The sequence below is a fragment of the Misgurnus anguillicaudatus genome, chromosome 23, assembly GCF_027580225.2.
Source record: "Misgurnus anguillicaudatus chromosome 23, ASM2758022v2, whole genome shotgun sequence".
Classification (NCBI taxonomy): Eukaryota; Metazoa; Chordata; class Actinopteri; order Cypriniformes; family Cobitidae; genus Misgurnus; species Misgurnus anguillicaudatus.
In genome coordinates, this window is record NC_073359.2 from 7425740 (window position 1) to 7443442 (window position 17703).

Below are 17703 nucleotides of genomic sequence, written 5' to 3' on the forward strand. Positions count from 1 at the left end.
GTATAGACGAGGATCGTTTCATTTTAAAATGCCATTTTAAAACGCAAATGTTTTAATGTAAACAGAGCATAGACTATAAAAAAAGATGGACAACGCGACGTCGCCTCCCACCATTGTAATGAATTGAAGCCAAAAATGTCCGACCACGGTCGCCGCCATGTTACGTAAAAACGTCAGTTTGGAGCCGAGGCATGCGCAGAAGGAATCGTCCGTGAAGCCAGAGGCGGAGCCGCGGTATCAAACTTCCGCCCAAACGCTCGCGCGGCCAATTCAACCACTCCAATCATAACGACACTCCCCGTTTCTATAGCATCAAATTACAAGCTAAAATGAAACTTATCACAAAAATGAACACTTGAACATATATCAGTGTGATAACAACTACTTGAAAGGACCAAAACCATCTTTCGAAAACTTTTATTGGAAGTGTAAAAGTCCTATTCATTTGAATGGAGAGGGCGGGGTTATGACTTGTACTGCAGCCAGCCACCAGGGGGCGATCAAAGAGCCAGAGGCTTCACTTTTCAAGGCTTATGAGGCCACCCGAATTAAGTCCTATCTACTTAAAGGTGCAGTGTGTAATTTTTTAGAAGGACCTCTTGACATAAATGCCAAATATTATACAAAACTATATTATCAGGGGTGTATAAAGACATTTCAAAATGCACCGTTATGTTTTTATTACCTTAGAACGAGATGTTTTTATCTACATACACAGAGGGTCCCCTTACATGGAAGTCGCCATTTTGTGCCACCATGTTTCAACAGAAACGCTTAACGGACAAACTTTTTTTACTAAATTGTTTCCGACTATGAAAAGTTTGTCCGGTGGTGACTGACGTAGCTTCTCTATGCGTTTCAAAAGCGAGGGGTGAGCAGTGGACTGAGCCGTTGGTTGCAATGTGCAACCTCACCACTAGATGCTGCAAAAATGTACACACTGCACCTTTAAATGGGGAAAGACAGAAACCCTAAAATCACAATTACACAATATATTTCTCACCAACACTTAAACCTGACATTAACTGTAACATGTTTCTGAACCTCAAATTGCACTAAAACAACTTTTGTTGAAATCATTTTAATTACTATGCATGCGCCCAGGTTAGCAAGCACCTTTAAAAAGTACAAGTCTTTATCGATTGATGATTGGTTCTTTTTAAGTCGCCAGAGCAGCCATATTGAGAATTGCCCTTTGTTTATAGTAATATAAGTGCTGAATCTCTTCAGCACTTTATCAGGCATTATATGGAGGGACGAACACAGATCGAAAAAAACCCCAAAAACAATTTAATTCATTAAAGGTATGGTAGGCAATAGTAGAGATGTTAGCAATAGCAAGCTAGCTTTGAAAGCAAAACATCCCATCCTCGCTTTTAAAATTGTACTTAATAAATGTAGCTTTAACACTAATATTGTAAAGCTTTTAGGCTGTAAATGAATGTCTTAAAATTCATGTTTATTAGAGTAAGAAGACAATGACTTTGCTGATGTGAGTTAATACATACGTCTACTGAACCATGAAACAGATACAGAGATGGAGGGAAAAAACAGCATTCAAGTAACAAATTGATGATAGTATAAAATAAACATTGAGTTTATTGAATAACCTTGGTAGTTGCATTTCAATACTAAGTCTAACTTTATCTGAATATAAACCGATTAAACAGGTGTCATTATACCAAGACAGTAGACACTTTGTAATTTCAAAACTTCCCAAGACATTCCCTTATCCGCACCTGTGAAGACTACGGAGCCCCTAATGGGACATGGAGCAAAAATGAAATAAAGTTTAGTTTCGCGTGCGCGCGTGAAACTATCGCGTCGCACGTGAAACTATCACTTAGTTTATCGATACCTTCACGTGCGCATGCGATAGTTTCACGTGCACACGCGATAGTTTCATGTGCGTGAGCGAAAGTTTCACTTGCGTGAGCGAAAGTTTCACGTGAGCACATGAAACTAAACTTTCGCTTTTTTGTGTGTGTCACCTTAGGGGCTCGGTAGAAGATAATACAGCACCAGGCATAAGATTAATAACAATAATAAAAATAAGAAATGATAGAATAAATATATATATATATATATATATATATATATATATATATATAAATAATATTAAATGTTAGGCTAACACTTTACGTCTTTGTAATTGTTAGTTAATGATAATACAATTGTTCATGTTAATTAATTGTGCACTAACCGATGAGAACAGATTTTAAAAATGTATTAGTAAATGCTGAAATTAACATTAACTAAGATTAATAAATGCTGTAGAAGTATCAATCATTGTTAGTTCATTGTTGAAAAATTTTACCAATGTTAGTAAATATAATTGTTTGGTAAGAAATGTTGTAATAAAAAATGCTTAATGAAAACTCAAATCTCAAATCTTTAGATTCTTCACCATTAACAAATTGCATATCGAAGACAGTTCAAGGTTTAGATAACACACACTCGGGCTGATTTTACTCCATCAGCCAAACCATCCTTCTCCTGCATTGGAATTCTTTTGTTTTTGCAGGAAATTTGTGGATTTTTAATTGAGGGTCAAGCAAAGCCACTACAAAACAAAGCACATAGACACAATAAAAAAACTGTATACTATACAAAATCATCACAATTTATAATCAGAATTAACATTTGCACTTCACCTGCTGGATATCCAGATCAATTTTCCCAGTATTCTTCTTATCGAACAATTGAAACGTTGCTGTGTAGATAAATAAGGCAAACATTTCTGGTAGCCCGACAGATTAAGGTGGATACATGATAATGTTTTTTTTTGTTGTATTAATAGACAAACTTACTGAAGCGGATCTCCAAGTTGATCAGGCAGCCCACAAAGTTATCAAAGTCAATGGCTTGTTGCTTATTAGCATAACGTGAGATTATCACCTGAAGTACTTCACCGTTCACTTGGAACCCTGTGGAGAATTTTTTTTTATTGTGACCACTTTTTCCATCTTCATGAACATATAATAGTCTGTCATATAGAGATAAACAATAATTACCTGCATCTTTTAGTGCATCTCTCATCTCATATGAACTCATAGTGCCTGACTTGTCTGTGTCGTGTTTCTTAAAAATTTCCTGATGAGGTATTACAGAAAATAAAGTTTAGTACTTACATTACTAAACACAATGAAGAATTTATCAGCTGAACTAGATAACTGAGTTATTTGGTGTGATTTACCAAATATTTCTGCATCTTTATCCACAGTGTGTGAAACTCCACCAGAACAAGTTTGCCACTGCCATTTTTCTGGATTTAGGGTCAAAGGTCATGATGGGTTAGTGATAGTCTTATGATGAAGTGACATAATTTTATATTTCAAGACTCTGGAGCCTTGTATCTGATGTCTGCATAAATTTATCCAAATATATCCTAAACAATATCAAATCCAGTAATGTATAATTTGTTCATATATCAAGTGAGGAAAGGATACATCTAGCAGGTTGATAATGTGACGACACGTTTCTCTACTGAAACCATCAGACTTGATATCAGTTCCTTTGTGAAAACAATATAAAATGTTACTGTGAGATAACAGGCGATGTGAGAATACTTAAGTTAGCTTAAATGTGATTTTTTTACTTTCAGACACAAATTTGTTCAGCAACTGCTGTAGCTCCTTCGCAGACACCTCCGAGTCCTGATTAGAAAAAACAAAATTACACATTACTGTGATCAATACTGTACATCCTACTGCACAGGCAAATAAAACAGTGATCAAAAAATAAAATATAACTCACATTTCCAGCAAATTGCATAAAAAGCTCTTTACAACTTGGGTCCACATCACTGTCAGATATGCGATCCTGGGAGAAATAAAATGATATTAATTATTGTAAATAATGTATACATTTTATCCAATAATTTGGTTTGTTTAATTCAGAAGAAATGGAAAAGAATATGATTATATTCATATATTTATGTGAATAGTTGTTGTATATCTGTAATTCTTATTTTTTTGTTAACACTACGATTATAAAATTAAATCTGTTTTAAAGGTTAAGTACTTAAAGTGGGGAAAATCAGTATTTGACACATCAGCATTTTAAGGGGATTTCTAAGTTGGCTTTTCCACCAGATGTAGCCATCAAGCCAAATACTGAATCCATACAAAGAAATCAGATCATTTAAGTATACAAGTTGAGTCATAATAAATAAAGTAAAATGACACAGGGAATAAGTGTAAGCAATTGAACACATGAAGAAAACAAGGTGCAAAATGGTATAGAAAGCCAGGAGATTACCTGAAATTTGTCAGTATTGAGAGAGAAACACTGCCCCCTATCAGTACTAATTGATATCAGCTGCTTTAGTCCTAAATGATGGCCTATAAAGGCTTCTTATTACGCAGGAGGCACACAGGAAAGACTTCATGCTGGGTAAAAGCAAAGAACTCTCTCAAGAACTTTATAATCTTATCGTTGAAAAGTATTTTGATGGGAATGGTTATAGGCACATTTCCAGAATGCGGAATGTTCCTGTGAGCACTACGGGGGCCATTATCCGGAAAGGGAAAGTGCATCACTTCACCATAATCCGGCCATGATCAGGTGCTCCACGCAAGATCCCTGTCCGAGGAGTCCAAAGTAATATGAGCCAAGAACCACTCGGGCAGAATTTCAGGAAGACCTTGCATCAGCAGGTACTGTTGTTTCAAAGAAAACTATAAGCAATGCACTAAACCACCATTGCATCCATGCACGCTTACCACGCAAGACTCCATTGCTGAACAAAAGGCATGTTGAAGCTCCGTTAAAGTTTGTGAAAAAGCATTTGGAGAAGGCTGTGGATTATTTGGGAGACTATAGTATGGTCAGATTAAAACAAAATTTAACTTTTTGGCAGTCATTCTACACACCATGTTTAGAGAAGAAATGCAACTGCCCACCACCCCATTCCAACAGAGCACCATTCCAACATTTAAGTTTGGGGGTGGAAGCATCATGGTTTGGGGCTGCTTTTCAGCAAAAGGTAATAGCAGACTTCATATTATTGAAGGCAGGATGAATGGAGAAATGTACTGGGACATTCTGGATAAAAATCTGCTGCCATCTACCAGAAAGCTGAAAATTAAAAGAGGGTGGACATTTCAGCAAGACAATGATCCCAAACACAAGGCCAAGAAAACAATTAAGTGGTCAGTCAAGCACTTGACCTAAACCCCATAGGAAATCTATGGAGGGAACTGAAGATCAAAGTTCATAAAAGAGGCCCAATGAACCCTCAAGATTTAAAAGATCATTTGTGTGGAAGAATGGGCCAGAATCACTCCTGAGCAATGCAGGTCTCTCTAGAAGCTGTAATCACCAACAAAGGCTTTTCTAAAAAGTATTAAATAAAGTGTGTTCAATCCTTATTCCCTGTGTCATTTCACTTCATTTATTATGACTCAACTTGTATACTTAAATGTTCTGATTTTTTAAAATGAATTTAATATTTGGCCCGATGGCTGCATCAGGTGGAAATTTTGTGTCAATAGCCCACTTAGAAATCCCCCTACCGACAAAAACGCCGACGTATCAAAAACGTACCTTCCCCGCTGTAAGTCCAGTGTTAAATACACACTGCTGGTGTATATATGGGTACCACCAGGTCTGAACGTGAAATCTTTTGTTTAAAATTGTTGTAAATCAATGATATCTTGTCACACTAGAAAACAGTTACATGCCACCTACCCTCGTTCCTTCCTTACACACTATTTGTAATTAATAGATTAATTTACCTTTATAATATTTGTAGTGATATTAACATCCATTGGGCTGCATGGAAAAGAAACAAGAGAAATATACATCATGCATTTGTAAGCAATAATTACAATTTGGGTTTTAAGTCAAGTTCATGTATAAGGACAGATATTGATGTTATCGTGAGGCAGGCCTGGTGCCACAAGTGGGCAAGAGAGGGCATTGCACCCTCAGATATGAATTTTGCCCTCCATTTTTGGTATTCATTGCAAGGTTTAAAAATGAGCTTTAAAAAAAGATAACTATAAACTGTATTGCGTGTTTAGAAGACTGACTGAAATTAACTAAAATTGAAAGAAAATTTTGTGCGTCTAAAGTAATGCAGCTCAGTGTGTAAGGTCAGCAGGGAGTCATGACTTGTACGGCGACGAGTCATGAAAGTTCAGCGACGAAGTCCCAAGGATGACAGCAGCAATGACAGTGTTATTAATATGACAAAGTACCGTATTTTATGGTCTATAAGCCGCGTTTTTTTTCAAAATTACCCATTTTCATAATAAAACTTTGAAAATCAAATTATGGATTTGAATTTTTTATGTTTTTATAACCTAAAGATGCTATGTGAAAGTTTGTAACAGAAAATAGTGATTTCATCTTGTTACTTTTTTTACCACTTTTACCGAAATTAGTAAAAATTGATTTATTGCGTTTTGGAACCAAACTCTTCATATACACAGGGATTAATGAAAACTAAGCTAGAAACAGGTGAGGATGATTACTTAAAGGACAAGTTCGGTATTTTACACTTAAAGCCCTGTTTTCAGATTGTTTATGATGAAATAGAACGGTTTTGACTGAAATTTCGAGATTTGCGGCTGCCCCGAGAATTCCTGGGTGTCTGTGCTGCAGCTCCCACCTTCACAATGTGTCCAATGGTGCACTGGAACAATAATAGACACTCCACCCCAGCTGGTGGCGCTAATCCACCTTTGCCAATTGCAAGAATAGAAACAAAGTTCCCGGCGCGGAGTAATACCGTACCTCACAGCACAACTAATACAAGTCAATAGAGTTGGCAAAAACTACGATAAAACCTGTTGGAATGCGTATTTTGCAGCGATTTTTGTGTGAGCATACCAGTGAACACCCCTGACCACTCGGTGAGTTTCACGTCTTTGTAAACGAAAGTTTAATATGCATTTTAGGAAGGATTGCTCCAGTGCACCACCAAACCCACTGCAAAGGTAGGAGCTGAAACACAAACACCCAAAAACTCTCTGGGCAGCCGCACATGTCGAAATTTCAGCCAAAACCGCTCCACCCCATCACAAACAATCCGAAAACAGGGCCCCAAGTGCAAAATACCGAACTTGTCCCTCAAACAGATAAGGAACGGGTGATAATGATATGGGCAAGACTGTGACAGCTATTATCCGCATTATGACTTTGCGAATATGCATTATGATACAAGTTCTGTAGGTTTGAGCTACACTGCATGTTAATGAGGATATTTAATGCAAAACAAAATTCCTTTAGCACACGCACATATTGAAACAAGCACTTGGCAGTATCATAGGATTTAAAAAAAAAAAATTTTGGACCAACCTGGCGGCCGCCTCTTTCTCTGTAAACACACGTAGTATGAAACTTCCCTGGCGATTGGGCTCAAAAGTGGAGGGAATGATGACATATTCGCCAGGAGGCAACTTAAAGCGCTCGCTTCTCTCTCGCAGGTTGGCGAAGTTGTTGCTGCCTGGAACCGGGTTTCTACTCAGCAGCACATCTGAGCCAAGATGAACATTACTGCGACCCTTGTACTGAAAAAACATTTACACACACACGTGTGAGATGAAGATATCAAGATGGATTATATTAACAAACTTGGAAAAAAGATCCTGTTACCGTAAAGTACAAAACAAATAAAGCATGTACACACCTCATCTGGAACCTGAAACACACATACAACAGGATATTACTTTTCTAATATTAAACTACAAAGTAGTTTACATATATAACCGGTAATGTTATCTGTAATGTTGGCAATAAAACTAGTTTTAGTGTTAATATCTGTGTAGTAATCGCTGGCTGTATGTAACCAGTGTTGGGTTACCTGATAGATGGCAAAGCCAATGGCATCCAGGGATCGCCCAATGTGTCTATCTTTGCGGCCATCTTTCTGCATCAGTCCCACCAGCAAAGTGCAACCATCTTCTCCATCATAAGGGTCATCATCAACATCCTCAAGCTTGATCACAAACTGAGGGTTTGAACAGAACGTATCTAGAGAGAGAAAAAGAGAATACATAGAAAACATATTAAAACACACATTTATGTTGTGATGTGATCTTGGGATTGGTTTAAGATACCTCTATTGTTAATGCAGCCTCCTGCGGTGGATCCCACTATCCAGTTGCCGTCAAACTGGCAGTAGTTCCAGTGACCCACCTCTTCACTGGTTAAAGTGTCTGGAGTCAGATTACAAATCTCCAGCAATGAGAAATTCTGCACAAAGTCTGAATATGCCATCCTGACAGTAAGGGAAAGAGATACTGTATGTATAAAAGGTATATCTGCAAAAAGTTACATTTGGTTTGTCAATGGAGTACATGTATCTTTGGCCTCAAAACCACAAAAAGCTTCCGTTCTAAAGCTGCATTTATAAAATTATTAGTTGATATTCAGTTGATAGTTTTCTTACCAGAATTCTCCATCCTCAGCTGAACAATTCAGTTTCGCTTTCTCCTCCGGTTGGACATTATTCCACTCACTGGAGCTGAGAAAGAGATTTTTGTACAAAGTTTTTAGTAAGACTACACAATGACTCCGAATGGACATGTCAGGAATAAACCTGTAAGGGTTTTGGCAGATGAACCCAAGCGCAGACGTTGATGGCACACAAAGAACAAAGCAAGATACAAAGTATGGACACAGGATACAAAACGAAGGTGTACTTAACAGAAAACACAAGGACTTAAAGGAGAGACACAAGACAAGACAGACTGCAAACAAGACAAAACCCACAAGAACATAAACACTAAAAGGGGCAAAAAAGCAATAACAAATAGATTGGGGTGGTGCAATAAAAATAACAAACAAGGAATGGGGGGGGGAGAACAACAAAGTTCATGTGAGAAGGTCCAGGTTGGGTGGGACTGGGTGGGATTCTTGGTTTGCTGGGGTGTAGGTAAGGACTTGGGGCGAGCAGAACAAGTTTAGGAGATGGGGGGTTTAGGAGAAATAAGTTCAGAGGGAAAAAACGGTGGCAGGACTGAGGCAGGAATGACTAGGGGCACAAAAGGAGACACGGCAGGGTTTAAGGGTTGAGTGGGATCAGGAAATAGGACAGTTGAGGGTGATCCGGAAACAGAGGGTGGTTCGGGGCTCTTTGGGACAGGAGATTAGCTGGATGTCATTAGATAGTGACTGAGGACCAGGAGGAAGGGCAAGGTGATGAGGGTGTGGCAGATGGTATAGACAAAACAGGAACCAGAACAGGGAACCTTGCGGGTGGCAGCAGAGATGAGACAGGCGCCAAGACAGGGAGTGCTGCTGCTGGCAGCGGAGGCGAGGCAGGAGCCAAGACACGGGGGACTGCAGCTGGCAGCAGAGGCAAGGCAGGAGCCAAGACAGGGGGCACTGCGGCTGGCTGGAGAGCTGAGACAGGGGAGGCTGCAGCTGGCTGGAGAGCCGAGACAGGGGAGGTTGCAGCTGGCAGGAGAACCAAGACAGCAGGTTCTGTGGCCGGCAGTGCCGCCGACGCTACCTTTTTCTGCTTCTTCTTCTGTGGCCCTGGTGCAGAGAGAGAGACAGTAGAGAGGGGCACTGCGAAGGAAGCGAAAGGCTCCGTGTAGGACCCTTCGGAATTCAACTTCGACAAATCCCTCCGCTTGCGTTTCCCCGGCAGGCTGACGACTTGAACAGAGTCTTCGGAGGCTGAGACGGAGAGCGCCGATCCCTCCTGCGTCAACACTCCAATGACAAGTCCCTTTGGAATGGAAGGCAGTGGGCTGACCTTGGCCTGGGGGGACGCCCTCTTACCCCAGGACTGTTGCCGTTGAGCGAGGCTGTCCACCATCTCCCAATAGGGCAGGGAAACCAGGCACTCCCGTTCCGGAAACGGGAGAGGATTGTTGAGGCCGGCCACCAGGTATTCACTAGCCAGAAAGTCGGGATAGCTCCCCTTACTCTTCTGAACGGCCAAGGCGTAATCATGGAGAGAGAGTCGCCCCTGGAAAGGAAATAGACTGTTGCCCGCAAGGGTCTGGGAGGTGATAGACCTCCACCATTCAGGGTCCTGCACACGCTGCATGATGGGACAGTCTGCTGGGTTCAGGTGTGACATGGTCGTTATGTGAGAGATTTGGCAGATGAACCCAAGCGCAGACGTTGATGGCACACAAAGAACAAAGCAAGATACAAAGTATGGACACAGGATACAAAACAAACGTGTACTTAACAGAAAACACAAGGACTTTAAATAAGGAGAACTATGGGAACAGGTGAAAATCATGACAGGTAAGGGATCAGGTAAAAAGTGATGAGACACGGGAAATACGTGGTTACCATCCAAAATACAGTCCACACATTACCCACACAAAACATTGTACTGCCAAAACCCTAAACCTGACTAAACATGAAAAGTGAAACAAGGTTCCAGAAGGATCCTGACAAAACCAAGATAAAAGTTGGTTCGATATTTGACTTTTGTCAGATGTTCAGCCTCGGAAATCTTCAATAGATTATTAAAGCTGCTACACATAACTTATTTCAGTTAAAAATCAATCTAATTATCAACCAATAATGGTCTAACTTAGGCCTACTGTAAGGTCTTTGTCATAATTTGCTAATAATAAGTAGTATCTTTAATACTGTATATTATCATTATAAAATATTATAAAGTATTAAAAATACTACTATTTTAGTAATAATATAGGCACATAACACTAGCATTAAACATATAGGCATAAAATATAATTATTTTATAAAACATTTTCATGGTAAACTATTCCACTTTACATTTCATACTATACATTTCAAAGACTTTGACGCACAATGTGCCATTTTTTTACATTGAAACTTCTTATAGGAAACCAGTGACCATGGCCCTGTCCCAAATGGCACACTCTAGACTTCCTCACTTTGAAGCATCATGTAGTGCAGACCTTAGGGACCCTTGACGCGAGTCCAAGAGGGCGCACCAGAGTTGTATTTTGGGACAGACTCAAGGGTAACACCTTCGGAGCCCACGCACACCTCGGAGCGTAAAAATGACAGATGGGACACCCTATGGACTCGTAGACTAAGTGAGCATACGCCAATAAGGCCACAAGACCGAAAGTCGACATAAAGTGCGTCATTTGGGACAGGAGCCATGCAGCCTTTGGAGGATGCACCCTTCGAATTTGGATCCAGCTTCTAAGGTGGACTGAAACAAATGAACTACCTTCTGTGTTCAGTTTCCAGAAAAGCCCAATTTAATACAGTTGTTCTCATCCACATTTTATTATTTATTTTATATACAAATTCATGCATTAGCACTTTTCAAAACAGGCATCTTGTTAAATATGCGGATGACACAGCTCTTGTGAGTCTGCTACAGGACGGGGAGGTAAATCATGGGCCAGTTTTAGATTATTTTTTAGAATGGTGCAATAAGTCACACTTAATTTTAAATACCACTAAGACCAAAGAAATGTCCATAGATTTTAGAAAGTCACCGCAAACAATCGATACTTTTATCAATGGGGAGATCATTCAGGTTGTTACAAACTATAAATATCTTGGCATTGTATTGGACAACAAACTTAAATGGGACTCTTGGACTGATCTTTTGCACACTAAGACACAGCAAAGAATGTATTTCCTAAAGAAATTGGTTGTTTTTAATGTCAATAACAAAATGCTTCAGATGTTTTATACTGCTTTTATTGAAAGTGTTTTAACGTGCTGTATCATTTGCTGGTTCGGAAATGCGACACAAGCACAGAAAAACATAATTAGAAAAACAGTCACTACTGCTAGCAAGCTACTTGGGATAAGATTACCAAGCATCGAACACATCTACAAGGACAGAATGTTGAAAAAAGCCAAAAACATTGTATGTGATCACACACACCCATTAGCATCCCATTTTCATTTATTACCATCTAGGCGTCGTTTCTGCCCACCTCTTATGACCAAGAACAGATCAAAATTTTCTTTTGTACCACAAGCCATTAAGGCGTTAAATCAATTAAATTAAGCTATCTGTCCAGCTGGCAGGGTTAGACCCGATGGTATTTTATTTGTATGTATGTATTTTAGTGTTTTTGTAATGTATCGTATTGTTTTTTGTTATATGTTGTCATGTAGTGCCTTGAGACTGCGCCGCAAACCCAATTGCCCCACGGGGACAATAAAGTTCTTCTACTACATTTTTCTTTTTTTGCTGAATATCTAACAGCGTATATCTAACCAACAAGTCAGGAATGAACTCACTTATCACTCCATGCGCCCGTCCACTCTGTCTTACCCCACGGGTTCCTTAGACGCACCAGCTGCACCGGACACCCGAGGCAGTGAACCTGAATTTAAGGGGGAATCAGCAGGACTCCTTCCAGTTATACTTCATATTTAAGCCTTTTAGTAAGTTTTACAAGCTTTACAAACATTATCTCACCTCCTCTGCACCAGTGATAGAGTATGCATGTCCTTTCACCAGTTTTAGGCTGGTCACTGCCTCTGTTTCATAGGCACTGGTAGCCTAGAAAACAGGACAAATAATACTAGTTTGAGCTGTTTTCAGCAAGATAAAATGGTTTTGATTAGTTATATTAGTTATAAGTTATATCGTCATTGCCTTTATGCTATGGCCAAAGTAACATAAACCCAAAAGTTAAATATAAATACTCACATCAATAGAGCAACCAAGCAGGGAGCCCAACCCAAGTGCTTTCTGAATGATCTTAAACAGATCTGGAGGGGCTTCACTCAGCTCATAGTCCTCAGCAATACCTCCCGTAAAGTCCTCAAAACCTTCAGTGCTGAGGCCGCCAATCAGAGCTTCATACGAGCCGTTGACCCTTTAAATATATTGACATTAATGCATTTGTCAAGCTCTTATCCAAAGTGACTTAACCAAAGATACACCATTATATCCGTATGTGTGTTTCCAGTTGAGCCACACAAACAAATTTTGTTTGTATGTTTTGTAGGCAATGTAAACTGTATTTTGTATTGGTTTTTATTATGAATAAACACATAACTTGTACCTCTCTATATCTCATACACAAACTTACTTTGCATAGGCCTTCTCCAGCAGGGCGCTCCAGAACTCTGAACGCTCTGCTGAACGAACAAACAGCAGCTGTCCATATCTGGTAGGCAGGCGATCATCAATGACAACATCCACCCATTCACCGTACTGCCATAACTACAAAAAGCAGATCCGCATCAGTTAGACCCTCTTTTATTGTCAGACATGTTTTGAAACAAACTCAAATACAATCAGACTTTTAAAGTGCAATTTTGTGGCCCTGCCAGTGAAAACCCGTTGCAAATCTAATTTTGATATTTAGGGCGTCATGACCATAAGATGACAAATATATAAATAAACATAACTTAATCAACATAAATTACATAGATTATAAACTAAGGCTTCTAGAAACAATATCAAAACTTTTATTTTACATGAAAAATACTAAAATTGATTTTGATCGTCTCTGTGTTAGGTACAGAAACACACAATGATTCTTGTTTCATTCGGTTAGGAACCTATCATTTCAAATCGTACGAGTGACAGTCAGGTTTCTCAGGATTTAAAATACAGCAAAGCCCCACTAAGCTTGTGGGTTTTGGATATTTTAATGCAAATATCTCACAAATGGTTGGTTGCAGATATATAGACCTTTTGCGTGTTTGCAAACAGAGATGATGTTTTCTGTGGGCGGAGCCCAACTGGTGGCAGAAAGTGAATGCTTCTCAATAGCTGTGTTAAGTGTTTAAACTGTGATTTTTAAGGATCGGGTGTTCTGTAAAAGTCTGTTTCCCCTATATTTCTCTTAAGTGTAATGTTTCTTATAACGTTTTCACCAAGTTACGTTTATTTTTTTAAAATAAATTAAAAGTTCAAATGGCTTGGCTACTGATATGTGTGCATGTATGTAATGTATATGTATTGTTCTTTATTGGTAAATCAATTATTTTTACAGTATGAATCACTGACGTACTTATAAGAGCAATACTATCATGTATTCTGTATAATATCATTTATTAAATATTTCATAATTTTCATGTTTTCAATTTCTTCCTTATATTTATAGCCTACGTGTTTGTTCTAAAACTATTATGTTTATTATATTATGTTAACACTTTACATCATGTGTGTGTGTGTGTGTGCTATGTATATATTTATTAGTAAACATCATAATTTAGAAGAAACAGGAAGAATACATAGGCTAAGATAGAAGGTAAAAAGAAGTAATAGAAAACGAAAAAAATATGAAAACTTTAATAAATGGTAATATTATTGATATTATGAACTCATTTAAATCTTTAATATTTCTAAATAAATTAACGTGATGAAAACGCTATAAGAAACACATAGAGGGATCAGACTTCGACAGAACACCGGATATCTTCTCTAATTATTTTCTATTCAAATTATTGAAAGATTTCCAAATGATTTCATCACTCCAGTCTGTCCGGTTGAGGGCTTATTGCAAACATAAACATCTACGTTTATTTTCAAATGGTGTCTTCGATGACGGTATACTATAAAAATGAAGGTAATCTATTTTGGCATTCCTATTTTGACACTCAACAGCACAACAAGACATTTTCTAGTGAGTTAGATTGTTCGTCTCATTCATTTCCACTGCTTTTCTGCCACCACATGCGCGCGTGACGTAACTGTGACGTCGACTCGCAAACGGTCTATTGACCACACTGAATGTTCATGACAAATCTAACCTGAAAGTGAAAGATGCCGGCGTAACCGTCCGAAAAGCTCTGATCAGGTGGAACAACACGCTCCAGAATGTTGTTGTTTAGAGTCAGAGAGGCAATGGCTGCCATAAGCCAACAGTCACCTGCACAGAGATCATAACCCTTACGAAAATTAACCATGGTTTTATTGTGGTAAAAGTGTAGTAACCATGTTTTTTTGGTCAATTGATTACTTTGAACAAAACCATGGTTTTACTACACTAACCATGGTTTAACTATGGTTTTTGAAAACCATGGTTGTCAAAACCATGGTTATTTTGTGGTAACCATGGTTTTACTACAGTAACCATGGTTTTTTGGTCTTAACCGTAGTAAAACCATGGTTAATTTTTGTAAGGGTAAGTCATATATAGATAGAGACTCCTGATTTGGTTATTCCTTATTTAGCTGATGCTTTTATGCAAAGTCATTAAGAGTACATACAGTCATCTATGATCATTCTGGGCTTAGCATGTTGCTGAAGTATCAACATACAGTAGGTTTTCTTGCTGAAGGATACACTGGTGAACTACTACCCAAAACACCCCATAGCATCCAGAGAGCAATTGGTGATATTGGTGATGTAGACAAGACCGATATTATAATAATTCCTCCCGCTTCAGACTCACAGCCTGTAAGTTAACTCCTGTCAGCAACCAAGGGCCTATCATACACCCGGCGCAATGCAGTGTAATGCGCAACGCAAGTGTCTTTTGCTAGTTTTAAAGCAACACCAAAGAGGTTTTTTTTACCTTAAAATAACGCTTCCAAAACAGTTTCAGTCGTTCATCCACTTTAAACAGGGTGAACAGCACTTTCACATTCGCTTTGCAGCCCTCTATCGGCCAAAACCGCACTAAAGAAGTTTCCAACCGTTGGGTAGCGGTCCTGTAGTCCGAGTGAATACTACAAAAACTTGCTTTACGGCAGACCTACAATCCAATCAGAGCCAGCTATGCCTCAGTATTTATGACAGTGGGTAATGGACAATTACGCTTCTAACCTGTAGGGGGAGCAAAGAGCCAAAACTCTTTGGTGTTGCTTTAACTCGGCGCAAAAATCATTTTCACGTTTAGCGCCATGTTGTGTTCAGGCGCATTGTTGGCGCGTTGTTATTTTGAAGCAACTAAAATAGACTGCGCCATTGACCAACTAAAACCTGGTCTAAAGTCTAAAGTCAATGGTGCAATATTGTTTTTGTTTTTTAATGAGCCTGTTAGTAATATGCGCCTATAAAAGGGACGACAACGCGGGTTTGCTTATCATACACATGGATGCGTAGCAGCACAAAAAGAAAAATTAAAGCATTCAAATGTAAAAGATTATTATTGAGTCTCTTGGACATAAATGAGGACCGATTATGAGACATTAGAAGGCATAAAGAGCAGCTTCACCTGGTAAGTAAATAAATGTTTTGCTTTAAACAAATGCATCTATTTTTAAATGTTTTTTAAGTGCTACCCCATGGATTTATGGTATATGATAGCTTTGTCCCTTTGGATATGGTTAGATGAGAACCTTTTTTATGTGCTTTTCAAAACACTCGCGGCGCTGTAAGAGTGCTGAAATGTCTCCTCACGTTTGTAAATCTTTATCTTCTGTTTGTTACAGAAGTATTTTTTGAGTACAAACCTTTTTTGTAAATTATTCTTTGAGATAACACAGATCATGTAGGCTGTCCATACATTTACAGCAATTAAAAGCCTGCTATTTTTACTTCCATGAGTTTACCCAACCATGAGTTAAAACAAACCAACATAGATTTATTTATGTGTTCTGTCCAATATTTACCCAGCATGAGGCTAAAAAGAACCAAGCAGAATTTAGAGTTTAGGTTTATTAATATGAATTTAAGGTTCATTGTTAACACAAGGTAGGTGCTTTCTGTAAATGTAATTGACGAAAGTGTATTAGTTTGGTTGATTTCCCCCCCATTAATATCAGGTTCTAAATGTGCATGTGGGATCACTCATGACTACTCTGGTCTCCCTAAACCATGACATTTATCTTAAGTTTACCCAATTCCCCTTGGCAGATGTCAGTCCGCTTGGCACCATCCACAATAAACTGAGGGTTTGCACACAGCTCCTTTAAAAGAGGAAAGATTAAAACACAATTACACCTTTTTGTGCCTAATGGGTACATGAATAACAATCTTACATTTGCTTCTATAAAACAGCCTACATAAATGGTTAAACACATTTATTTGGTCAAAGCCAAATTCACATCACATGGTATCTAACTTTTTTTACAACATAGGAATCGAATCTGGGAATTTGATTAGAACGAATCAAAATTAATAAAATTCAAATGACTTTCAATCGCGTTTTCAGGTTATTCTGATTGGCAGATATAGCACAAGACAGCATAATGCTGGAGGTGTAATTATAGATGTGCTTTCATTGCAGTGTTAGATTATGTGTAAGTCTGCTTTCCAAATATCCTGTATATCCAAACATGTACACATACACTTAAACATTATATTACCTTTGGTCTTTTCCACTCCACTCCTTGTGCCTTGGAGGAATTCGGTCCCAGTTCCTTGTAGCCCAGAGACTCAGAACCCGCAGGGAAGGTCGGATCACAAAACAATGTATTTTTCTCCAAACATTCATGTTTCAGACTCTCGTAGTCCTGTTGGTTAAATAGTATTGGTTTCTTGTTTGTCCCAACACCGTCTTCTTTATCCTGTCTTTTAGCAAGAACCTCTGCAATGTTGCTCATTCTGCCTATTTATCAAATGTGTTTAAATAAAATCAATAAATGCAGTATAGTGTGTGAGTGGTTACACTGGCACAGGTTGCTGGTTTTTAAGTGTGAGGTCTGCTATAGAAATGGTGAGGGGGCGGAGTCACGCTCACCTGTGCAAAGACATTTATATCAGATATAAAACATTTAGCTGAAGTTTGAAAACATTTATTGGTCCTGTTGATTGTTTTTTTATATTTAAAATAAATTTAGAAAAAATTGACTTATATAGTAACGGTACAATATGTGGGTAATTACTATGCTGAAAAAAGAAAGTAACATCTTAAATTG

At 38.5% G+C, this 17703-nt stretch overlaps 1 protein-coding gene across 1 annotated transcript; it reads right to left on the reverse strand.

Annotated features, from left to right (window-relative positions):
- Nucleotides 1–2137: 2137 nt before the first annotated feature.
- Nucleotides 2138–17427, reverse strand: LOC129453429 (calpain-2 catalytic subunit-like). The gene is made up of 21 exons (XM_073862107.1): nucleotides 17152–17427; nucleotides 16683–16752; nucleotides 14650–14768; nucleotides 12978–13111; nucleotides 12593–12761; nucleotides 12359–12442; nucleotides 12178–12263; nucleotides 8399–8473; nucleotides 8067–8227; nucleotides 7811–7980; nucleotides 7637–7648; nucleotides 7306–7517; nucleotides 5739–5775; nucleotides 3757–3822; nucleotides 3599–3656; nucleotides 3450–3514; nucleotides 3197–3265; nucleotides 3015–3093; nucleotides 2811–2927; nucleotides 2655–2713; nucleotides 2138–2563 (listed from the first exon to the last, which is right to left on the reverse strand). Exons 1-21 carry the CDS (start codon nucleotides 17386–17388, stop codon nucleotides 2540–2542), a joined length of 2103 nt encoding a protein of 700 aa, XP_073718208.1. The 5' UTR covers nucleotides 17389–17427; the 3' UTR covers nucleotides 2138–2539.
- Nucleotides 17428–17703: the final 276 nt, after the last annotated feature.